The 23540-nt window shown below is 58.7% G+C and overlaps 6 protein-coding genes across 6 annotated transcripts; 4 read left to right on the forward strand and 2 right to left on the reverse strand.

The window, feature by feature from the left end:
• The first annotated feature begins 77 nt into the window (after positions 1-77).
• IE81DRAFT_250205 (hypothetical protein) lies at positions 78-2100 on the forward strand. Its single transcript, XM_025511305.1, has one exon. It carries the CDS (start codon positions 179-181, stop codon positions 1952-1954), a length of 1776 nt encoding a protein of 591 aa, XP_025367061.1. The 5' UTR covers positions 78-178; the 3' UTR covers positions 1955-2100.
• Positions 1951-3664, reverse strand: IE81DRAFT_326083 (hypothetical protein). The gene is made up of 4 exons (XM_025514720.1): positions 3175-3664; positions 2563-3082; positions 2206-2459; positions 1951-2126 (listed from the first exon to the last, which is right to left on the reverse strand). The coding sequence occupies exons 1-4, from the start codon at positions 3445-3447 to the stop codon at positions 2106-2108; spliced, it is 1068 nt and encodes a 355-aa protein (XP_025367062.1). The 5' UTR covers positions 3448-3664; the 3' UTR covers positions 1951-2105.
• A 2701-nt stretch (positions 3665-6365) lies between these two features.
• IE81DRAFT_250251 (hypothetical protein) lies at positions 6366-11287 on the forward strand. The gene is made up of 4 exons (XM_025511306.1): positions 6366-6767; positions 6891-6915; positions 6993-7102; positions 7182-11287. Exons 1-4 carry the CDS (start codon positions 6541-6543, stop codon positions 11128-11130), a joined length of 4311 nt encoding a protein of 1436 aa, XP_025367063.1. The 5' UTR covers positions 6366-6540; the 3' UTR covers positions 11131-11287.
• Positions 11288-12293: 1006 nt separating this feature from the next.
• Positions 12294-14278, forward strand: IE81DRAFT_250277 (hypothetical protein). Its single transcript, XM_025511307.1, has 3 exons — positions 12294-12723; positions 12805-14055; positions 14126-14278. Exons 1-3 carry the CDS (start codon positions 12535-12537, stop codon positions 14135-14137), a joined length of 1452 nt encoding a protein of 483 aa, XP_025367064.1. The 5' UTR covers positions 12294-12534; the 3' UTR covers positions 14138-14278.
• A 524-nt stretch (positions 14279-14802) lies between these two features.
• Positions 14803-17053, reverse strand: IE81DRAFT_368722 (hypothetical protein). The gene is made up of 3 exons (XM_025517172.1): positions 16266-17053; positions 15787-16167; positions 14803-15685 (listed from the first exon to the last, which is right to left on the reverse strand). Exons 1-3 carry the CDS (start codon positions 16887-16889, stop codon positions 14960-14962), a joined length of 1731 nt encoding a protein of 576 aa, XP_025367065.1. The 5' UTR covers positions 16890-17053; the 3' UTR covers positions 14803-14959.
• A 1545-nt stretch (positions 17054-18598) lies between these two features.
• On the forward strand, positions 18599-23504 carry IE81DRAFT_362617 (hypothetical protein; the record flags this gene model as incomplete). The annotated part of the gene is made up of 5 exons (XM_025516744.1): positions 18599-20055; positions 20131-20396; positions 20480-23147; positions 23183-23285; positions 23421-23504. Coding segments are annotated over 5 exons (4578 nt in total), but the record flags the coding sequence as incomplete, so codon positions are not given.
• Between the last annotated feature and the right edge of the window lie 36 nt (positions 23505-23540).

Consider the following 23540-nt stretch of genomic DNA (forward strand, 5'->3'; position numbering starts at 1 on the left):
TGAAATGTGAGTGGTCGAAGAAGGAGAAGAAGAAGAAGAAGCAGCCGCAGCAGCAGCCATCGCAGAAGCAAGACTCACGATTTGTGAGCGCATACACTCCCGCAGTGCAATACCACTGAGCTCCGAGCCTGCATCCAAGCCTGCGCCCAAAGTCGATGACACGCTGCAATCGCTCTCGATGGAGACCGGCAACGTCAAGACGCTGGCCACTCAAGCATCAGCGGTTCTGCCAGCGACGCAAGTCGACGAATCGTCTGAGCCGCCTGGTCCTAGACCATGGAACAGGTTAATTCCGCAGCTCGCAAGGGTGGAACCTCCAGCAATACGCTTACCTTTGGACCTTCCCGGCAGTGTCAAATTGGAAGCTGTGGAGATCGACGTGGCTCCCAAAGCCAAAAGGCTGATTTATCATGACTGGCACCCTCGAAGGCAGATCCTCGACTTTGTCGACTTGGGAGGCGACGCCTCGCTGAACGAGGACGATCTGCGAGACCTGCAGTCCAGCATTAGGAGCCCACCGGCTCGCGCATCAGGACCTGCCGTTGATGAAGGCCACAGAGCCTGGGCCACGAAAGCGGAGATTATAGAGTTCCGCAACGCTGTGGCGGCTGGGCGCAATCCGGATACGGCGTCGCTCAATATTCGACCTCACGCGAGGAACGCGCTCAACATGACGATGGGCAAAGCGACGGAGTCCGGCAGTGAGACCGAGGAGTCCCCATCGGCGAGCATTCAGCCCAAGCCCGCTGCTGCCGCCGCATCGGTGCGCCAGCGAAGGGGGCCTGTCCTGCCTGCTCCTCCTTCCGGAATCACGTCAAGACAATCTCGCAAGCGAAGATGGCAGGCTGAGGAGCAAGACAGGGAAGAAGTCGCGCGCTCTCCACCTACGACCAACGTGAGCAATTCCGAGCACGAAAAGGAGTCTCAAGCTGCTGCCAAGGAGAGTTCCCAGTCGGTGATCGTCATACCCAGCAGCGACCACGATGCTGCACCTGGCCTTTCGGCGGTGGAGCGGCCCTCGACGGCTGATGTCCCTGCCAGGCATGCTGCCGAGCCTTCTGCCACAGCCGCCATGGAACACGTCACATTAAGGGTGCCAGACGCTCATCCCGGCGCTCAGCCTGTGATCGACCAAGCATCAGGCCAAGCAAGCTTGGCGGATAGCAAGGGCAGACAAAGGCAGCGGAGTGCGACATTTGAGCTGAACGCAGCGGATGGTGTGCCCTCGCATGCACATTTGTCCGCCGCCGTTACAAACGGCTCTACTCTGCTTCCAGAACAACCTCGCGAAACATCCGCAGCCTCGCATGCCCCCTCAATTTCAACGTCTGCGCCCGTCAACACCACGCGCGAGGGTTCCGTGGCTTCTCTCGCCTCATCTGCGCCAGCACCACTTTTGCCTTTGAAACGATCTGCGCCGTCCCCTCTACCATCAGATGCCGTCTTCATCGAGTTCTCCGATAGCAGTGAAGACGAGTACGATCGGGATGGACGTCCCGTCATGCCTCTGGCGCCGCAAAGACTGCCAAGTCAGAGCAATGGTCGTCTGACACAGGCTAGCCGCCTAAGCAGTTCCGAGCTGCACGCGAAGCCCCTTGCTGTGGCTGGCAGCAAAGAAGCTCCTTTCTCGCTGGACGACGACGCATCCAACTCTTCGTCTTCTACGCTCCTGGCCAGCCCTCTGCACCTCTTCAAGCGACCTCGCACCAGTGCAGATCAGCCATCAAGGACGGGCCAGCCTACGCCTCGACCGCACGTCAGCTCTTTCATCGGACATTCTGGAACGATTAGCGACAGCGCTTTGGATGCAGAGAAACCTGCTAGTCAGCCCAGACCTTCTGCTCCACCGACTGGAGGGAGGCATGCTCTCGGTCAGGGCAGAAGGGAACCTCGTCAATACATGCCGAACCCCATCGAAGTCCTGCAGCAGGCACAAAGGGCAAAGGAGTCATAGAGGCGGAGCGGCATCGATCTTCACATTGAGGCGCGGCTAGATGAAACGCGCAAAGAAGATGTCTGAACGAAGAAAGCAGGGCAGGGCAGAGTGCGGGAGGGAGAGATAAACCGGCAACGAATCGTAGGGTGCCGACTGCGCGCTCAAAACGCTAGAGCGAGTGCTGTTTGAGCTGCGCAAGAATCGGCACAGAAGGCGGCGCGCACTTTAGCTAAAGGTAGCGCAAATCATCAGCACAATCAACCACTTACTTCGTCCCACAATGCCTGAGCTTCATCGAAACCAGCAATGTCATTGTACCAGTAGTGCCAGCCATCGGTGACTGTGAACTGGGTGATGCCGTTCGCAGCGGAAGGAGATGAGGAAGAGCCACGTGGACCAGCGCACTGATACGTCGACTTTGTGACTGTGACATTTAGCCCGGGCAATTGCTCTACCAAGGGGCTGTCGCACTGAAGAATGTCGCTCCAGACGTTCAGAGCGGTGGGCACGGAGTAGCCCCATTCTGTGCAGAGAAAAGCGGGGGGGCCCAGAGCGCACGATAAGCTGGAGCACAGTGCTGCTTTGGGGACGAAGCGGGGGCCCCCTACATGCGTGCTTGCACTCACGTGGATTGTCGTTGCCGTTCCAAGGATCAATGTCGTCGTTTGTGCCGTGAATCGAGACGATGGCGACGTTGTGACTAGGTCTGCAAGCTTTCTCGCCTTGCCTATGCGGTTGCTGCAAGTCCGGTCTCGCTGGCCCTGCCCTGATGCCGTTTGCGGGCGAGACGGCGGCGAACCTGTTGGAAGCGTGGGGATCGCAAGCCAAAGCGGTGGACATTCTAGCTCCGCAACTGTGTCCAAAGGAGTAGGAGAGCTTCTTGTCCACGCAAAAGCTGGATTGAGCGTGATCGAGCACTTGGAGCAGGTAGGCCATGTCTTCTGTGCTGCCGGGATACGTCGTGTTGATGATGGAGGGAACGTAGGGAACGGTCCAGCCCCAACCTTCCCAAGGGGAATGCTCCGTGATCTCGAACTCTACACCTCCCCTAGGAGACAGCAGGACGATGCCTTCCCTATCGGCCAGCGCTTCCAGGTGCGAGTCGTCGATGATCTGCTGTGGATTGCCTTGTGTGGGATGCAGAGTCTGATTGGGGTTGCATTAAAGGATTCACGTTTCTTGAGCGCAACTGTCCTCTAGTAACGCCTCGCTCGCCGCCACATCAAGTCTTTACTCACAAGGAGCGTGGGCAATTTGCGCGAACCATCGTACGACTTGGGCAGGTAGACTAGATGAGTCCTATCCACCATGCTTTTGGAGCTCGTGTTGAAGCTTCTGAGCGTAATGTTCTGGTAGCCCTGCAATCCTTGCGCAATCGCAGCGTCGCACGCATCGCTTTCATGTCCGAACCACTTCAGGCTCGAGCTGAGCAGCGGTGAGTTGAGGCTCGCATCTCCCAACAAGGCCGTGTAGCCAGTGAGGGCTGCGCTGAGTATGTCCTGTATGCGCATCGCGTATCGTCTTGATCTTGAGAGTGTGTTTGCTTTTCTTCTTTTGGGAGATGCTGGTGGAGAAGAAGCAAGAGGCTCGATAGATTGCTATGACTCTTGATTGGTGATGCGACACCCACGACCGTCCACACTACTCGCAACTCTGCACAGTCAGAGTCTCGAGTCGACTCAACGGTCCTTCGGTCCCATGTCCGCTCGATCGAGCGCTGCCCCGCCGATACGGTGCTGCTGTACCTGTTCACAATCATCGGGCAAGGTACCGGTACGTGGAAATCCCGGTCAGGCGCTTGTTCGGCACGCACGCGCGCTCCGCTCTTGATTGCGCTAGCGAGCCAGCCGAAGCGCCGACACGCCGAAGATTTGATTCAAATCTTCATCTGAATTTGAATCAAGAATGAAGCTGAGCAGCTTTGTACAGAGTGCTCACGTGACCATGACCTTGAACATTGGGTTGAATGAGTGGTGAGTCATTCTTGATTCAAAATTGAAGATCCATACAATAGCTAGCTCCCTTGCGCCGCCTAGCAATTCAAAGAACTCGACAACGGCTCGATTCCTCAGCCGACAAAAAAATGTCTCGACACATTTCAGATTTCCAGTCATCGTCAAGGTTTGTCAATAGCAGGCGGATGCTTGCGTCTTGATCAAGTCATGCAGCCGGCTGGCTATTCGTGAAAGACGACTCGTCTCGTGGCTCTCTAGCTGTAGGCGGACGCATCACCTATGCCCGGCGCGTATAGCGAGCGGCACACCAGGAGTTATACTCACGACTTACGCTCTGAGCTGTGCGGGGCTTTGTGCTCTGCGCGACGTGCTATTATCAGCAGAAGCATGCGGGGCGTGAAGAACGAAGCGGTTCAGCACAGCTAGAGGCGGTCGAAGGCGCTAGGTTCACAGGTACCACCATGTATAGGGCAAGCATACGCGCAGCTACGTCTGATCGAAAGCGGAACGCGGGGAGCATCACTCAAGAACTGCAGCTGATGGACGCGTATACGCGTGCATGCGCATTCAGGATTTCTATTATTCACGATTCACGATTTCAATTCATGATTTGATGCTGCGTGGATGCTTCATCAGGAACGCGGCGTGTCCTGCGTCGGCGAGCGTCGGAATAAGGTGAAATTAAGGGCCAAAGTCAGCAAGAGTCACGAGTCTTGAGGAGTGTAGCGTGAGCGCGTCTCTGCAGGAATTAAGGAGGGTCAAGGGAAAGGTGGGAAGAAATTTACACGCAAAGCCCGTGATCCTGCCCTCTGCTATTCTCGCGCTCATAACTCATCAGCTGCTGCATATAGGCCCTCGCGACTGGCGTGTGAGTGAGCCCGTTCGTAAGCGCTGCAGGCGTACATCGAGGCGAACGCGGATCCTCAGAAAGACCTTCGGGCACTCGAGCTGCAGCTAGGCTCCTTCAGGATCGTCGTGCGACCCTACAGCACAATAATCGCATGTATGCGCATCATGCGGGGTTCTAAAACATGTTGCGCTGATCAACAAGGTGCTGCTGCTGCTGCTGCTGCTGCTTGCTTGCATGGTCGCCGCTGAGAGGCCCGCTTGTAGGAGACCGATGAAGTGACCGCGCGGGAACGCCGTGCGTTTGCCTGCTTCTCGGTGAATTGGTCCCTGCTGATGCGTCTGTGTATATAGCTGCTGCGCACGCCCCGGGACACGAAGCCACTCACTCGCAGCGTGGCGCTGTGTTTTGGATTGCGTGTTGCCCGGTCTCGATGACTGCTGATGAGTGTGAGTCCGAGTGCTTCCCGTATCGCTCGTTCGCTCGCCCTCAGCATGGAACATCCGTGTGCTGGTCGATAGATGCTTCTTGACTCCCACTCGTGACTGCGAGTACTATATATACACACCATCAAGGGAGGAACATAAAAAATCACAGAACGAGCGAAGTGAGGGATTCATTTCGACTCTTCTGGTACTCACGACTCAAAACTGCATGACTGCGCCCAATTCAAATTGGAAAGACTGAATTGCTTAATTGGTCTGCGCAAGCGCGCTACAGTCAGTCTTGAGTGAGTATATACGCGGTAGCACCGTGCGCGCGCGCGCGTGCGGGGGTTTATGGGCTCCCCGCGCTCGCGCAATTGCTCTTCTCTTAATTCTTCTCTCAAGTGCCGCGCGCGGGAGAAACTTATCATTGAGTCGCCGTGTGCGCTGCCTGCTGAATTCCTGTCAGCATGCATGCGGGCGCGCGCGTGAGCGAGCGAGCGAGCACGCAGGACGTGACGTGGGCATCTGAAACTGATGGTGATCATCAGCAGCGCCGCCGACGTCTTTTGCTTGAACAATCTGAATCGTGAATGTGAATCTTGAGTCACCGCGATGAACAGCCCTGACTTGACGGCCGCCACGAGACTCCTCTCACGCGGGCGATGCTGATCGATCGGTCGTAGTCACGTCACGAATGAGCGTCTTCGATCGAGCGTTCCATCTGCAGCAGCAGCAGCCATCAAGCACACTCAAGACTCTACAGCATATATGCAGCATCTACAGCACGGATCATCATTACCCTGCGAAAAAGTCAAACAGCTCTCGCCTCATCGCCGCTGTACGTTCGACCAGGCAGAACGTCGGCGACGACGGTAGTTGTTGTGCGAGCAACGGAGGCCAGGGCGCTCCCCATCAAATCCGCGGTACGCGTATAGGGCTCCGCTCCAGAGAAAGGCAGTCACAGTCACAACAATCACAACAGTCACAGTCACCGCACCGCTCGTACCGGTCTCGTGACTGCTAGAAGACTTTGCAAATTCGTGCCGCCAGGACTGGCAGTCTGAGCCAGTATACCGCCAGAGCGGATCCTATTCCGCTCCTTCATTCCGGGTCACCGCGTCACGCTCTCACAAAAGACGCCTCACCAGGCTTCTTGCACGAGCGCGAGGAGATCAAACCACCACACTCACCTGCTCGACTCCAATCACGAGTGTCCTGCCTTTGCATCCGACGCCAAGCTCTGCTTGGGGGATCGTCGTCTGGAAGCCTCCACCACCTGCCCATCTTTTACTGGCAAGCCTCGCTTTCTCTTCTGCCTCTTGCCTCCTCATCATCTCCGGCGTGCGCGCAAAGCAACGCGTTGCCGAAGCGCGCATGTCGTCTCACCATCAGCCATTGCCTGCTGGCGGCGTATCTGCCTCTTCGGTTTCGGGATGGCCATCAGCTCATGCAGGGATCGAAAGCTCTCATCAGCAACCCAACGCATCTCGCGTCGATGTGGGCTCGAGCGATGCTGGCAGCAACTTGGCCGCATGGGAGAGACCTCGAGTTCGGGCTGAAGGGCCTGGAGGGCCAGAGGTGAAGCAGGGGGCTAGAATAGCGTGAGTGACCAGGCTTTGCGCGCATACATGGCCAGTCAGCCGTACCGGTGCTCATCCGATGGGATCCCCCCCCCCCCCCCCCCCCCCCCCCCCCCCCCCCCCCCCCCCCCCCCCAACCTACAGCTGCCTGGACTGTCGCCTGGCCAAAGTGAGAGAGGCGACCCACCCCGCGGAGACGATCTGACTAGCATGCCGCTGACCTGTTCTGTGCCGCGCGAATTCTAGATTCGATGCTCAGCCCCAACAGACGGAATCGTGCCGTGCAAGCGCTGTGCGAGGCATGACAGGGAGTGCGTTTTTGAGAAGCATCGCCGAGGACGCAAGCCTGGAAGATGGTAAGTCGTGCTTTCGGAAAATTCCGCGGATTGCATGTCCGTCCCTGATGCTCAGTGTCGCCTGGGCCTACCCGACCAGGAACGGAGCCGGGCCCCCAGCTTCAGGACACTCGCACGAAGCGCACTACTCTGGCTCTGCCTCCACAAGCAGCTCGCCCGTCGAATTCAGGCGACCGAGATCGGAACACCACTCCGAGCCCAGCGTCATGGTCCCCGCGCCTGCCTCTCAGCACTATCCAACCCATCATCCTGGCATGGACACTGTGAGCAGTTTTGGTCGCCCCGCCTCTCAGTGGAGCAGCAATGCACCTCGCAACTCCAACGAGTACGGACGGTCTCAGGTGGCGCAGGCGATTCCCGACGTGCACAGCTCGCATCGCACGGCTCATGGCAGTCGGTCAGATGGCCACGCTCAACATGCTTCGGAACACTTCTCGATGGGCAGCGCAGTGCACGAATCGGGTGCCGCCGGTCGAAGCAGCGTCGGCACTCCTGGCTCCGCGTCCAGCTACTCGCCCATGATCCCAAATATGAGGTCTGCTTCCGCAAGCGCCACGTCGCAGTCTTCTCTTCGCAGCGCAGCCTGGCCAGGCCCGATCAGTATGCCACCCCCGGTGCGTCTACACAGCGCCAACACGCTCGAACATCACACACCAGGGACAGCCAGCATCCCACGTTCATGGAACGACTTTGCGAGCCCGAGTCGCAGCCTCTTGTCCCCGGGAATGAGCCTGGCCTACGGTACTCCTGGCTCCGCTACCGGGAATGTTCACCCAGGGTCGCATTTGACCACGTCCGCTCCCCATCCTGCTGCATCGCCCATGGCGGGGACGCCCAAACGCAAGGCGGACGAAGACGCCCAGTCTTACATCGGCGACTCTCATCGTTTCACCAACGAGGATGCGAAGCGGCCGCGTGCGAGCGATCCAGCAGTGCGATCAGAGCCGAGCGAGTCCATACCGATGGAGACAAACTCAGCGGCTAGCACTTCCGAAGAGGATGATGCGGACGAGATCGATCAGCTCGATGAGGACGCGCTTGGGGAGGGCGCGGATAACGAGGACGTGCTTCAAATCCCGCTCAGATTACTGGCTCACGCCAGCGAAGGGATGGCCGCGACGAAAGCTGGCGAGCAAAAGCAGAGCACTGGAGCTGCAACAATCGGACTCGTAAGCCCACCACGCCCACGACCTCGCCCAAGCATGCTCAGCCACCTGGTAGCTGCCGCAGGTGCCCACCATCCCATGCGCGATCGCACGCTTCCCAGGTTGCCGCACGTCTCAACCATGGCGGCTCGCAGCAACATCCGCACACAGATGAGTCCACCAGCACCTCGACCAAGCATCATCGGACGATCGAGGAGCTATACTGCCATCGAGGCCGCAAGCGTGCAAGCTCGTCTCAAGCAAGAGGCTATGATGGAGGCCATCCAACAAGCGGCTGCAGCTGAAAGACCACAGGTGCTGGGAACGTCCCCTTCTCCGGCGCCTTCGAACGTCATTGTCGGCAATCTCATGGGCGCGGTAAAGGATGCTTCCAATGCCATCATTGATGCAGGGGCTTACGAATATCGAGGCGGCAAAACGAGGTCCAAAGCTGGCATCACCGGCAGCGCCACGACACCGACCTCTGCCAGCGGGCCAGATGCCTCACAAGAGCCTCCCGAAGACCTCGCTGGTGGTCACAGTGAGACGGCTGCTGCGCGCAGCAGGTCTTCTCGCCCCGTGTCAAGTGGTCGCGGCCCGGAGAGCGAGAGTCCGGCACCCCCCACCGGTACCTCTCACACTGGCAGCAACACCGGGAGTGGGTCAGGAGGAATGCGCAGGCCTAAAAGCGGCGTGCGCGCGCTGCGCAGACGCTCTCGAGCTGGCATGGACGATGTGGAGCTTGGCAGCGGCGCTCACATTGCAGGAGACACGCCTGCGTTGGACGGTGCTGCTGAACGATCAGATGAGCTCGAGGCAGGGGCATCTCACCCGGAATACTGGATGTTGAGCCCCTTTGCATCGAAGCTGGACGTTGAGAAGGGTGATCCAGTCGACGTGGGTTTTGCGACCATGTCGGAACTGCGAGACTTGTTCGACATTTTCTTCAACCGCATCAATCCGCTACTCAACCTATTGGATCCCTTTCTCCACAGCGTTTCTTACACGCGCAGCCGATCTGCCCTCTTGACGACAGTCATTGCCGCGTTCGCTGCGCGTCTGAGCGACTCCCAGCGCGACGCAGAGCTGGCAGTCCTCATGGAACGGCACTGGCGCGAGACGCTCGTCCCAGAAGTCTTGCTTGGCGGTTACAAGTCAGTCGAGCTGAGCCAGGCCTTTTTGCTGCTGTCACTATACGGTAAGCCGACTCAGCGACTTGCCGACGACAGGTCTTGGCAGTACTTGGGATACGCGATTCGAACAGGCACAGAGATTGGCATCAATCGCCGCGTCGCACCCAGCGAAAGCCTCGAAGACTCCGAACAGCTCAGACGGCGCATCCGTAATCGATGGCGTACTTGGATGTGCTTGTTCATTAGCGACCGAACTTTGAGCGCTCAGACCGGTCGCCCTTTTACGATTAGTACCGACGAGCTCATCAGCAGCGTGGGCACCAACTTCCATCGCGCCGACTGGGCTCTGCCGCAAGACGTCAGTCTGGTCAGCCTCGTGCAGCTGCGTCGCCTGATTGCTCAGCATGAGAGCGCCTTTAACAACTTTGTCACTGCCGCGCTCGTCGCCCAAGGCGCGCCCAGTGCTCAAGGAGAGGAGCCGGATGGGCGTCGTCGAAGCGGAGACGTGGATCTGCGAGAGCTCGAGGCATACCGTCAGCAGGCCAATTCCGACCTTGAGAGATGGAAGGAAGCGTGGTGCGTATCGGCAGCGGATGAAGCGCACGTGCAGAGTCTGGCCATGGCAGATTTCTTGGTGCGTTGGCGTCCCACTGCGATGCTGCACTACAGGCATGCCCGACTCTACCTCAACAGCATTGTCCTGCAGACCTTTGAGCAACACAGTGGCGAAGAGTACTCTATCCCTACAGCGCTCGACTGCTGGAACAACGCGACGGCCCTCATCGACGTGCTTCTTGACGACATTACGCAGGAGGATCTGGAGTCGTCTCCCAATCAGACCGCCATCATGGCCACCTGGACCGCGATGACAGCGCTTCGCCTCACAAAATTGGACCGCGTCAAGCATCCGTGGGTTGATCGCTACGCCATCATTGATCGAGCCAAGCGTCTCGCAAAAGCCTTGGCGCGAGCTGGTCGCTCTCCCGCGCATCGCAATGGTGCTGCTGGACCGTACGGAAGCTGGCTGCGATCCGTGCTCGAGCTGTACATTCCAGAATCCGAAAGAGCCGATCACTCTGCCGCCTCGCCGCTCTTGCGCACAAAGCCGGACATCAAGATGGACGCTTCTGAAGAAATGTCTTTGAACGGCGACTCGACCAGCCCCTCGGCTTCCAGCGCGCTCGTGGGTCTGGCTCTGGACGACGCTGCACCAGATCGCTCCAGCTCTGAGCCCAGCGTCGCAGCTTCTACAGCGATCTCTGAAGCGACCTTGCTCGCGCATGCGGTGCCGCTCCTGTCGAGCACCAACGAGATGAGTGTCGAAGGTGCTATTACGACGGCTGAACCGGTTTCCTCACAAGTGAAGCCCAGCTCGGGTTCGGTGATCGGTCTCACCGAAGCCGAACACCTCTTCGCTGCTGGTCTTCCCCTCACGCACGGCTCCAGCTCGCCCGCAAACGTTGCGTCTCTGAGCGACAAGAAGCCAGATGTGAGCGACTTTGCGCGAGGTGCTGCGATTGCTACCATGCCTCCAGTCGCTCACGGCACGATTGGATCTGCTATGCCGTCGACTACAACTACCGCGGCGGCCGCGGCTCCACCGCCAAGCGGAGAGCACCAGCCTTCTTCCGATCCCGAACACAACATTGACATGGCTTTCGACTACCTTACTGCTTTCAACAGTCCTTCGTCTGGCTTCCCTGGCGGTTTGTGGCAACCGCAGTCTACCTGGGGCGGCGGCATGTCCTGACTGAAGTCATCCACTACGACTATATGCAGGCCTTTTACACCAAATCGTCTTGCACCTTTTGTCTGTTCCCTTTTGCATCCCGTTGACTTCTTCATGTCACCCTGCCTCTCCTAACCCTTTTGTCCTTTGAGTCGCTCCTCGTTACCGTGTCACCTACCTGTCAGCTTTGAGCACGTGCAACCCCAACATATACGAGAAGCGAGCTAGCTTGGGCGCAGCGCCCCCTTCCCCCTGCCTTTCCCCCTTTTCTCGAACCCCACCTGTTGTTGTCGAATGTCACTTGCGCATTGTTTCTTCTTCTGTCTGCTGCCGCATGCTTGCTGGTGCGTATGACCGCGTGGGCAACGTTTCGCCGGCACTGCGCCGAGAGGGCATGCATGACTCGCTGCGTCGCTCACAGCAGCTAGACTCACACTGCCGTCTGCATGCTGCTGGTCCCCACGACAACAAACTTCGATCTGCAAGTTCCACAATTCTGCGGGGCCTTGCTCGACGTTCGAAAAATGGACGGCGACAAGAGGGGCGCAATGAGCAACGCTATAAATGACAAGTGAGTGGGTCTGCTGCTGCTGTAAGCTTGGATGACCCGGCTAGCATGCAGCTGGGCGTTTGTCGAATGCGCCATCATGCATGCAGATCTTCGCGCTGCGCCCTCCCTTCGACGCGGTCGAGAGGGGCGCATCAGGGCGAAAAAACCCTGATGAATTCGGGTTGCATGCATGCGTGCTTGCTTGCTTGCTTGCGGGCGGGCGGGCGGGCGGGCGCAATAGCTTACGAGTCGGACAAGGAGTCTGTCTACATCAGCGGCAGCGCGGCTGTAGCGGGCGAGCAACAAATCACAATCAAGCTTAATTGCGTCCAGCATTCCCAATCTCTCTCTCTCTCCCCCTAGGCTAACAACTTTCGAGCTGAGATTGAGCATCTGGTGGGTGCATGGCAACTGCTCTCGGGCGTCGCCACAACGGCGTGTGACCTTTCAGCCAAGGAGAGGCGACACGGCCGCTGCTTGATTGCTGCAGGTCATCGGGCGAGCGCCGCCAGGCCGACCGCATGGTACGTTCGTCTTGTCAGTCGACAAGCGCCATTGCGCCTAGGAGCAGGCTTGTCTGTCTTTGCAAGCGCACACACACACACACACACACACACACACACAGACTGTGCCCATGATCCGAAGGTGCGCATGTTGATCGAAGGAAGCGAGATGATATGAGAGATGTTACTTGGCCTTTCTTTTCCCTTCTCCTCCTCCATCATCTTTCGTGATCACCTCGCTCTCCTCCCCATACTTTCCCCCCCTCTTTCTCGCTCCATCCAGGGCTGGCACCCTACCGTGCAGGACACGTACAACCTTATACCTTTTCCCCCTTCATCATCGGCACCGGTTGTCACTTTACACATTCCACAATGGTCTCACACATGGCGGGCACAGCCAGAGCGTTGCTGGACGACAGCATCAACTCGTTCATGGACACTTTGGCCTCCGCTACTTCGTCCTTGACGGATGCGCCTACCAGCACCTCTTCCTCTCACAAAGGCAAGAGCAGCAGCCGGTCTGACCACGTTTCAGCTTCCAATGACGACAACAAGGTTACGGTGAGTCTTACATCTTTTTGGACGATGATGGATTGGCTGGCTGCCTTTGCGCTGACAGCGTCTTGTTCAATGCGCGCGCAGAAAACGCATACGGTGACTACGACTGGCTGGGAGGAAAAGGCGGCAACTTCGATCGATGACAAGCACCAGACGCACACTTCCACCACGCTCGTACCCGCGACGCGCACGACTGTCAGCACCGCGATTCATCTCAAGTCTACGCCAGCGGTGACCATCACAATGTCGTTGGGAGATGACTTGAAGACATTCACCATGACCCACTCTGCCGGCCTCACTCAACCCACCTCTTGGGCAGACAGGCTCGCAATGGCCGAGGCTTCGGACGACGAGAAGCAAGCTTGGGCGGATGAGCACGACGGCGAACAGAAACCGGAAGATGACGACAATCCGCTCTGGCTTGTGACCAATGACGACGAGACGGATGATCTCTCCAACGAGGAGATTGACAGCGCCAACAGCGAAATCAGAAAAGCGACGAGCGAAGCTTGGAACCCGACCTCGCTCGGCCTTTTGCCAATGACCACCGTCACCTTCACAAACACGGCGTCCACACCGCTCGCTACCTCTCTCCTTGGCGCATCACGCGCAACAACCATCGCCCCCAAAGCGACGGTGACGGCAGTGGTCAAGGACACGGAGCAATGCGACATTATGGACCTCGATTGCTTTCTGGACAGCATGACTGCCGCTCCTGCCAAACCCACCAGCACCGACTCGTTTGGACATGCGCAATACGACCGAGTAGGCTCAAACGGTCAGCAGGACAACGGTCCCAATCTGAGCGTCGGCGCCATTTGCGGGCTGGCTGGTGGCATCTTTTTGTTCTTCCTGCTTGGCGCCATCGTCATCGCATGGACGCGTCGTCGTGCACACGACCGCAAAGAGCTCATGCCGCACAGGCACGGCCATGATGGGGAGCACGGCTCCTGGGTCGATCAGGGCGGCATCTACGGGGCCTCTCACCAGCAAAGACGTTCGTATTTTCATCCTGCCCACGAGCCGCAAGCATCGTACACGTACGGAAACGTTGGCAACGGAATGGCGCCACCCGTAGCTCAAGCAGCTGCCGGTGCGAGATCACCACCTGCTGGCTACCGCGTTCTGTCATCTCGCTTCAGCGACGCTACGGGTAGATCTGAGGAGCAGGAGCAACCGTACATGTCTCAGTCTGGCCATTTCCCCGTCGCAGCAAGCATTCAGCAGCAGGACCCCTTTGCTGACAGCAACACGTTTGGCGGGTCGAGCCAAGGCCACGGATCGCACGCTTCTCATGCTCGGAGCATCCCTCCGTCGTACGGACACGGTCGCAACGTGAGCAATGCGAGCGCAACATCCACCAGCACAGCAGCCTATTCAAACCAAACCGTTCCTCCCCTCGAAGATTACGACGTGATGACGGCAAGTCGAGCGATGCCAGCCTCGGCACCTGCGCGCAACGTCAAGTGGGCGACCGCGAGCGGCGTCGCGCCTCCAGCGCAAGCTGGCACATACACTCGAGGAAGCTTGGACGAGCAAAGAAACGTGCTGCCGCTGGCGCCGCCACATACTGCGACTGCCGCCGCCGCCGCCGCCACGACTCCAGCAGCCCCTGGCGGGCGGGGAGTCATGTCGTACAAGTCCACCGCTCCCTTTCCCATTCCACCCACCGCACTCTCGCAAGCGCCCATCGCCCCGTCAGCAGCATCGCACAGCGCAACAGTGGCCAAATTCGAAGCTCAGGTCGCAGCGGCAGGATATACGAGCAGCAGCGGCAGCAGCAGCAACAGGGGGACAAACGCAGCAGCAGCGGCAGATGCCAACACTGTCCACCTCTTGAAGGAGAGGCAAAGGGCTGCTGCGCACGCGCGTCAAAGCAGGGCTACGCTCGCGAGCATCTACAGCGTCGCGAGCGCTCCGGACGATTGGGAGTACGATGAGGCCGCAGAGCATCAACGGCCTCCCTTGCCACCTCTGCCGCAGCAGTACAACACCTCGCGCGGCATGCACGACCTGGCATAGATTTCGCACTTTCACATCCGTCTGAGTCCCCCTCTTTCCCTCCCCCCCCCCCCTTGCGCGCTCCCCTGTTAATCATGCTCGAGCTTGATCTTTATACCTCTGCCCGTCGCAATGAACACATATGCGCCTCATCTCACACTGCGTGCCCGCGTCCCAACGCTAGATGGCTATCAAAGCGTGCCACATTTTCTACGGAAGCGTACCAACTGTACACACGCTAGTCATCCGTGCCGACGCTGGCGTCGGCCGTTCGCTCGGGCGCATAAGAGTATTCGTCCACCCTTCGTCTCGTAGCGCTGTCAGCACCGCTCGCATCCTGCTGCTTGTTGCTGCTGCTGGGAGCCTGTCGGCTCGCAGATGAAGAAGCATCTCGAGCAAGCTCGCTGCTCGTGACTTTTTGCGGATGGGCATCGTGTGCTGCGTCGGAAGCGGTCGTCGTAGAGCTATGCGCGCGAAATGTCTGCTGCGCATGAGCATCATCATCCCTCGCAATCGCTCGCGAAGCCTCTTGGCGGAACTGATCCAGCGCCAGCCTAGCTGCTCCAGTCTCGATGCTTTGCCTAGCCAAACCGACGCAGCTGCCGAGATCATCAGCGCGTCCGGCCACGTACAGCAATGCGGAAGCTTGAAGCAGCGTGTAATCCTCCACCGCCTTCAGACGTGTGCCGGCAGGAATGGCGGGCAGTCCCTGGACGGGAGCAGTCTCGACTGCAGAAAGCTCGAGAGCGCAAGACAGAGGTTCCGAGGGCGGCAGCAGCAGCAGCTCCTCCGACTGCGTCACATCCTCTCTCGCCTCTTTGCTGCTCCGCAGCATCTTCAGCACGATGGCTGCATTCTCCGCAGCGCTGTGCGAGTTGACGTGCTTGAGCGGATGTGAAGGCAGCCCAAAGGAAGCTGGGGAGATGACAAAGTGCTTGATTTCCTTGTGGCGCAACTCCCATACCTAACAAAGAGAGAGAGAGAGAGAGAGAGAGAGAGGCTGCATGTGAGCAGAGCTGCCAGCGTTGCTGGAGTGGGAACGCGCCGGAAGCCGGCGCGACTCACATCGGTCTCGCCCTCTGGACTGATCTCGTCGAGTCCTTCTCTTCCGCACACGACCCAAGCTCGCTCCGTCCCTCTTTCCCTCAGCGCTTCAGCAAAGACGTTGCCAAGGTGAGGTGAATGGACGCCGAGGATGCACCTTCTGGGCTTGACGGGATTGATGAGAGGGCCCAAAACATTGAAGAGGGTCGGGAAGCCCAAGGAGCGCCGAATGCTTGCCAGTGGACCCAAAGAGGGGTGATAGAGCGGCGCAAAGAGGAAGCTGAAGGAGAGTCGGGGTAGCAGCGGACCGAGCTGAGACGGAGAGAGGCTCGTCAAGGGGATGCCGAGCGAGATGAGCAAATCTGCTGAGCCTGACGTCGAAGATGAAGCGCGTGCGCCGTGCTGGGTGTGAGATGGCAAGGCAGAGCATTCAGCTGGGAAAGTCGGACATCTTCCGTTGCGCGCAAGAGGTCAAATGATGGACGCGATTCGTCACTCACTTTTGCTACGCGGACACCAGGCACGCCTGCAGCGACGATGGCAGCGGTGGTGGATACGTTGAAAGTGTCCTGTCCATCGCCTCCTGTGCCCACCAAGTCTACATAGCCATCGTACTCTGCTCCTTGCTGCTCCCTATCAACGACGCGATCCACGCTGCTCCCCAAATCCACCGCTCGACAGAGAAAGAGCCTGGCGGCATCAGCCAGCGTGGATGCTTGGCAGTCCAGCCCTGATATCCTGAGCGCTGTCAAAGCGGCGCCCAGCATGGCGTGGTTCTCGGCATTGGCGGTGAAAGACACGTCGCTCAAGTGCGACAGGATTTCCTCCACCTCATCTCGACCAGGGCGGGGCGGTGCGGGGCGTGCATGCGCGGAAGAAGAGGCGGTAGAGGGAGCGCCGTTGGCTGACGGAGATGCGGAAGCGGCAGCAGCCGCACCAGCAGAGGCAGGAGCACCGAGCGAGAGGACGAGGGACTTGAGCAGAGGTCGAAAGGTGGCTTGCGTGTGCTCTCGAGGCGTAGAAGGCGTGCTTGCTGCCGATGCTGCTGCCGATGCGTTGGAAAGCTTCATGGAGCTGGGTCCAGCATCAGCTGTGGTCGCACTACCTGCCTCTACTCTCGTCATCGCGTCGTGCGGGGCTTGGCTAATGACCGCGATGGGGCGATGAGCAGGCGAGGTGTGATGAGGGGGCTGAAAAGGAAAGCAGCACCTGGGTGGAAGGACAAGCACGGCAGGCTGTTTGTGCTGTGCGCGTCAGTCACGAAGTGGTGAGCGTGAGTGAGCGAGTGTTACCGAGCGGTGCATGCAATCAATGTGAATCAACCGATCGACTCGCAAGCCGCGAAGAGTCACGAGTCACGAATTGATGCGCGAACTCACGACTCACGTGAGTATAGTACCGTACAAGAGTTCTCGCGGTCGAGAATATTCACGCGGGCAGCTTTCAGACGGCGCAATAGCGTGTGCATGCATGCATGCGCGTCGACCGTTGAGCGAGCGATGGAGGGATGCAGAAGCAGCGCGCACTAATCGCAAGGGGCGGGCGGGGGGTTTGGTTTGCGGTCCGCTCGCCCGCCCGGCTAGCTTATCCAAATGTTCGCCATCACAGTTCAGCAAGCGCCGCTGGAGGAGGTAGGGGAGATGAAGCTGATGAGATGAGAAGGGAGAGAGAGGGGGGCAGGGGAGGGGACACAACAGACGAAAAGGCAGGTTAGCAGTGCACGCGGCATGCTACATGAATGTTCAAGTCCTTTGGTGGCAGAGGCAGGCAGGCATGCGCATGCATATAGCAAGACCGGCCCTTGATTCTAAACTCACGACTCACTCACACTGTTGCGATCGACTCACTTGCGCAGGAGGGATATCATGCGTCGCTGCAGCTGATTTGTGATTGAAGACCAGCATACATGCAACGCCATCCGCGGCCACCAATCATTTGATTATTATTCACGATTAGCAGCTTCATCGATCGATCGCGATCGCCCCGCGCGCGCACGGATGCACGGATGCACGCGGATGCACGCCAATCACAATCACAACAACCGCGGGTGACTCATGAATCAGAATCAGAATCGACTTGATATGATGGCGGTGCAAAGGTACGTGAGCCGCAGCCTGTGCACTCGACTCACAACTTCATGGCTGCCCATGCGTGTTGCAACATTTGTGAATAAGATGATGAACTTGTACTCCAAGAGTAAGCAATAAGGCGAGGCGTGGAAGCGCGCCTTGCTACACGGTCCGCACTCCCATATGCACTCGCGACTCTTGACTCCCGCGGCTGGCTCACGATATGCAGTGTCCAGATCCGTTGGTATCAGCGAAACCCCTGGCATGGCATGGCATGGCATGGCATGGCATGGCACATTACGCCCAGGCGTGGCGGTGGAATTGGAGAGGAAGGATGGATCTACACTCAACTGACAGTCGTGAGTCGTGAGTCGTGAGTCGTGAGTCGTGAGTCGTGAGTCGTGAGTCGTGAGTCGTGAGTCACAGCTTCAGCTAGCTCCCTGCATCACCACCCAGAACGCTCACTCCGGGTGGCTCACCGCTACAGGCAGCTTCACTCACCCCGCCCCCCCTCATTTGACTCGATCAGACTGGCCCCCCTTTGCTTCTCCACTCGCGCTCGTCACTCGTCACTCGTGCTCTTCTGGACATGCAGTCGCACTCGCAGCCGAGCCAGCAGGCAGGCAGGCACGCAGCCAACAAGGCGTGTAGCAGCACTCACACTCACGACTGCCAGATGACGCCGCAAGTGCGTGTCGCTTGCACTCGTCACTGCTCTCCTGCTCTGCCAAGGCATCCAACCTTCGCTCTCACTCGTCACTTTCATGTTCGTCCTGCCATCGACCCTTTTGCTCTTCGCCATCATCATCTCGTCCCCAGCTAGCTCGTCCGGCTTTTTCCCGCGCTCTTTAGTTTCAGTCCGCGGTTCCGGTGTACAGCGCCGCCTCAAATACACCCCACGAGGACACACAAGGATCGTAGGCGGAACCATGGTGGCCGCACTTGCCGCTTCTCGACCATCCATTCCGAGCAGCAGCAATAATCGCTCGTATGCCGGCGGCCCGCGCACACCGCCCCGCACGGCTGTGCACAATGCCACCGCTCGCCCCACCACATTCATCTCTGAGCTGGGCGTCATGCCCAGTCCTGCGCGCACCACTCGCTCCGCTAACAGCAGCGGCAGCAGCACCAGCACCAGCAGCTCGCCAATCGACAGTCCTCGAAGCAGTTCCGAGCATCACGTTTCTCTACGCAATCCGGACAAGCGCGCAAGCCTCTTCTCCGTGGGCTCTGTCAATCGCGACGACGTGTCTCTCAACAATAGCAATCGCGCATCATCTTCACAGTCCCTCATGAGGCGGCGGACCGTCTCGCAGGACTGGTCGCTGATGATCACGCCGCCTCGTCAAACGCAGCGCGCGCTCACCCGCAAATCGCCCTCCTCATTTGGCCGTGCATCCAGCGCCTCATCCGCCGTCTCACCAGCGCGGTCAGTCCAGACACCTGCAAGATCCTCGATATTCGATGCTTCCCCATCCGGCAGCGTTCTGCAGACACCAGACAAGGCGGCTTCGGACACTTCGTCTGCTTCTACATCCATCATCGCCACCTCTAGCACCCCGGACAGCATCCGCACGACGCACTCCGAGCTCGCTCCAATCATTCCATTCTTTCCAATGCACTCGTCACGTGGCCACCATTCAGGAGACTGGACTGCTGATGATCCGTCGTTTGGTGCAAACGGCGAGGCGTCTCATGCCAGGCCCAATTATGATGCCAGACGGTCTGCACCGGACGCTCGCTTCGACGCTAGCAAAAGGGCCGGAGGCTGCTACGACCACCTTCTGCCAGGAGGTGCGATTCCATTTGACGATGTCTTTGCTCCATCGTACCCGCCTTCGGTCTTACCCGCACATCCTGCAACACCACTCGCAACGAGGATGCTGAGCGCGCGCTCCAACTTCGACATGTCGCCGATGTCTTCTGCTGAGGATGCGACACCAGAGCTCGAGACCCAGCAAGCTGTCGCGCCAATGTCAGTCTTTGATTACGCTTACCGTCTGCGAACTTCCGCAACACTCCCCGCTGGCCAAATCGTTCTACGCGGACACGAGCCCAACGCGGACACAGTGATAGCCTCTTCCCAGTCGATGCCTCTCCTCGACATTGTTCACCCTCGCGACCGCAACTTGGCGAGTCTGGTGGAAGAGTCTGAGCCGCCATCTCCCGTTCAGAAGGACTCGTCACTTGGCCAAGCAATGTATGCTGCTGCCTTATCAAGGTACGCGGCTCTGGGACGATCCAGCAGCCAGGCCAGTGCGCGCACGCGCCACAGCCGCATCCTCGCTCGGCCTAGAACTCCGCCACCGAGACCGGTCAGGCTCAGACCAGTGTCGACGGTGAGAGCTAGCTCGACAAGAATGGCGAACAAGTACACGTCCAACACATCGACGCGAGCGAAGAGGCGTTCGCTGGGCGAGTCGATGCTATTCGCCTACAGCGCACAGACCAACTCTACGACGCGTAGCCAGACTGAAGCGGATTCGAACCTTCGAGTGGACGTTTGCGCTGGTGACTTTGCGATATCTGCACTAGGTCGTCCTATCGCGCTTTCAAGCCGTGGTGAGTGATTCGCCGGAGGCTGCAAGCTGACGCTTCGTCGTGAAGCTGCGCGCTGACCACCCGTCCGCTACTCGCAATCACAGAGAGCGTGACAAGCTCGCCGGAGCCACGTTTTACGCTAAAGAGAAAATCGGTGCCCGTCTTCGTGGAGGAAGAGAAGCAGAGTATTTCGCAGTCTCGTGAGACACTGCCAGCGACTGTGATTGGTGCATCCGAAGGAAAACTAGCGCCCGACCCTAGCAAACCGCCTCCGCTGCCTCCCAAATCGACGGCTCGAAAGTCGCGACCAGCGAGCCCGGCCAGAGGCTCTAGAGGCGCAGGGGCGCACGAGCAATCCACTTCCAGAATTGGCGAACCTTGCCAAGATCCAACGCCACTTGTCTCGCAGCAGAATCTGGCTACGTTCGATGCGCGCAGGTCGATGCTGGATCCGTCGCGCGCAACACAGTCGCAAAGCGAATTGCAGCCGAGTCCAATTGCTGCCGAGGCTGATCTCATCTTCGGCTCGGCAATCTGGTCGAGTGCACCTCGCATGCAAACGCTTCAGGGTGGGAATGTCGCTACGAATCTCCTGCCTCGAGAGTTTGTGCACGGTGATCCTGATCCAGCGGCAGATTCGAACGACGCGGGCTATACAAAGCTGGGGCAGAGGGCATGCGTGCAAGCGCCGAGCCGTAATGCGATGGCCAGCTGCGAGATCACAAGCTGGCTTCGACAGCACGACAACGTGATGCAAGCACGAAGAGAAGCACCAATGGCTCTAGGCACCTCCGTTGAGCGCGATGCACCATCGAGTCATCTCGAAGTGATGAGCTCGCGGGTTGCGCCTGGCGCAACATCGCAGGAGAAAGACTTGCCCGACTTGCCATGGCCGGCTGACGGCACCCTGAGCACCTCTACTGATGAGCGAAGGACAACGGAGGATGCCAATCCATCGTTGACCAACAATGCGCAGAGCGACACAGCGGCCACACGTGTCGACATCGAGCAAGCCGCACCTAGTAAAGCTGGTAGTCCTGATTCGCAAGTGAATGCCGGCGGTGTCGATGATCTGCTCATGTCATCAAGACCCAAAGACGATGTGCAGGCCATTCTCAACGACTTTGCCTCAGAGATGAAGGCTCTTTCCTCGACGAGAGCGCCAGCTACGGAGGAAACGCCAGGAAGGGATCCGCGCGATGACCATGCCGGAACCCTCGCGTCAGAAAGTCATTCGGATCAGTCCATTCGTCAGGCGTCGAGCGGCGGCAGCGAGACCGAAAAACGCGCATCGGAGGTATCCCAGCGTGCAACTCAGCCTTCAAAGGCGCACCCGGCACGATCTGGTGCTGAGCGAATTGCCACCTCGTCAAAGAGTCGCAAAGAGACGAGCGAGGCGCGGACTTCGACGCAGCGGTCGGCCATATCGATGGAAGATCTGGTCAGCATTACCAGCAGCTTAGTAGAGCTTGGTGCTCTCAGAGAGCGCAAGATGTCGGCGGTTCTTCCCGACGCTCGTGTACCAATGGCTAACGCGTTCGACGACAAGCAACACCAGCAGCCGCGAGGAATCCGGCGCGTCCTCTCTGCCGTGTCGTTGAGGCGCAAAGGGAAGAGTGCGGACATGCCCAAGACACCATCTCAAGCGTCAGTGGTGGCGGCCGCATTGCGTCCCTCCAAGTCCTTTGTCAATCTGCGTTCCTCGAGATCTGAGGAGCGCAAGCGTCCGCCAAGCTGCAAGAGGAACGATGGCGGCCGCGATACATCGCGCTGCCACTTGCCTGTGCAGCAGCCAAATGTTCCAAAACGGAGACACGGAGCTGGAGCTTTGCTCGAGGGGCAATGCCCTTCAGCCGCGATGCCGATTCGTGTGTGCAAAGGAGCAGCTCTTCAAAGTCAGCAGAACAGCATTGGTGCAAAACGATGCTCGAGTGATCAAAGAGACCTTGGTGTGACGCGATCGTCGAGTCTTCAAGACGATCTTGGTGCGTCCATATCGTCAAGCCATCAGACCTACCTTGATGCAAAGCCACCCGCTCATCAAAAAGATTTTGGCGCCGCTTCATCCTCAACTCATCGATTCGAACAGCAGGACCCTTCGGCTGCCGTACTACGTCGGTCCTCCGCAAAGAGCCAAGACGATGCACAAAGTACACACTCATCATCGCATCATCGTACTTACCACGCCGAGCAAGACCGGAACAACTCTCGGCGTACCCTCTTGCTGGATCTCGGCGACGACTTGAGCGCTTTGCGTGCCTTCTATGCGCAAAGTCCTCGGATCAGCGAAATCCAGTGTGCCAGTCCAGACACCCCCGCAGCCATTCGGTCCAGTTTCAGTGGGGAGAGTCTTGCTAGCGCTCCATCGCCTGCTACGCCGCACGACGGGGAAGCGATGCGCAGCCAGCATGTCAGTCCTACCTCCTCCCCTTGGTCCGTGGGCGGCGCGCACGCAGGGTTGATCAAAGCCTTTTGGAACACCGAAGAGGGGCGCACCGATTATAGGCGCCAAGACGACGCAATCAGCGACTGTGATGGTCCGCGCGACGCTGGCTCCGCACAGCGCCACGATTACAATGCCCATCTAGCTACGCGCGACCCATCGGGAATCTCTGCGGCCAGACACGACCCAATGGGAATCTCCACTTTGGTCGCGCGGCCATCCAGCAGCAACACTGCAGGCGCTGCGATACGAAAGACTCGCAATGGCGAGACGAGCCATGATCACGGCGGCCAAAGTAGCCTGGCGTTCCCCTCCATTGGTCCCTTCATGTGGCCTGATGGTAGGAGCCCGACAATCTCTACAGCGATTGGCAGCAGCAGCAGCAGCAGCAGCAGCAGCAGCAGCAGCCCACCGCCGCAGCCCGTTGTTTTTTCGCCGCGCGTATCGTCTCTGAATGGTCGTCTACCGTATATCCGAAATTCGTTCGAGCATCAGAGGCCTGGCTGCTGGCGTTGCTGATGCGGGCGTTTGCGAGCGTCCCCCCCGCAGGTGGGAACTCTTCGTTGTATATTCGTCGCCGCTACTTGTCTGACAATGTATAGGCTTCTTTGCGCGTTATTGTGAATTATGCTCGTGCCGCTCGGATGCGCGCACAGTCAAGAAAGCGAGAGAACTTGCGTGACATGGTAAGCAGTCTTTCCCTCTACTTTTACCCGCCCCCC

Source organism: Ceraceosorus guamensis (assembly GCF_003144195.1).
Source record: "Ceraceosorus guamensis strain MCA 4658 unplaced genomic scaffold IE81scaffold_89, whole genome shotgun sequence".
NCBI lineage: Eukaryota > Fungi > Basidiomycota > Exobasidiomycetes > Ceraceosorales > Ceraceosoraceae > Ceraceosorus > Ceraceosorus guamensis.

Bases quoted from the DNA above. Each gene is read 5' to 3' on its own strand.
- IE81DRAFT_368722 (XM_025517172.1), bottom strand. From the start codon at position 16,889: ATGACGAGAGTAGAGGCAGGTAGTGCGACCACAGCTGATGCTGGACCC. The intron at 16,168-16,265 runs GTGAGTGACGAA...TCTCACACCCAG, and splicing joins CTGGTGTCCGCGTAGCAAAA to CACGGCGCACGCGCTTCATC. The intron at 15,686-15,786 runs GTGAGTCGCGCC...TCTCTTTGTTAG, and splicing joins GTCCAGAGGGCGAGACCGAT to GTATGGGAGTTGCGCCACAA.
- IE81DRAFT_326083 (XM_025514720.1), bottom strand. From the start codon at position 3,447: ATGCGCATACAGGACATACTCAGCGCAGCCCTCACTGGCTACACGGCC. The intron at 3,083-3,174 runs GTGAGTAAAGAC...AACCCCAATCAG, and splicing joins GCAAATTGCCCACGCTCCTT to ACTCTGCATCCCACACAAGG. The intron at 2,127-2,205 runs GTAAGTGGTTGA...ATTCTTGCGCAG, and splicing joins CTCAGGCATTGTGGGACGAA to CTCAAACAGCACTCGCTCTA.
- IE81DRAFT_250277 (XM_025511307.1), top strand. From the start codon at position 12,535: ATGGTCTCACACATGGCGGGCACAGCCAGAGCGTTGCTGGACGACAGC. The intron at 12,724-12,804 runs GTGAGTCTTACA...ATGCGCGCGCAG, and splicing joins ATGACGACAACAAGGTTACG to AAAACGCATACGGTGACTAC.
- IE81DRAFT_250251 (XM_025511306.1), top strand. From the start codon at position 6,541: ATGTCGTCTCACCATCAGCCATTGCCTGCTGGCGGCGTATCTGCCTCT. The intron at 6,768-6,890 runs GTGAGTGACCAG...CCCAACCTACAG, and splicing joins AAGCAGGGGGCTAGAATAGC to CTGCCTGGACTGTCGCCTGG. The intron at 6,916-6,992 runs GTGAGAGAGGCG...CGCGAATTCTAG, and splicing joins TGGACTGTCGCCTGGCCAAA to ATTCGATGCTCAGCCCCAAC.
- IE81DRAFT_250205 (XM_025511305.1), top strand. From the start codon at position 179: ATGGAGACCGGCAACGTCAAGACGCTGGCCACTCAAGCATCAGCGGTT.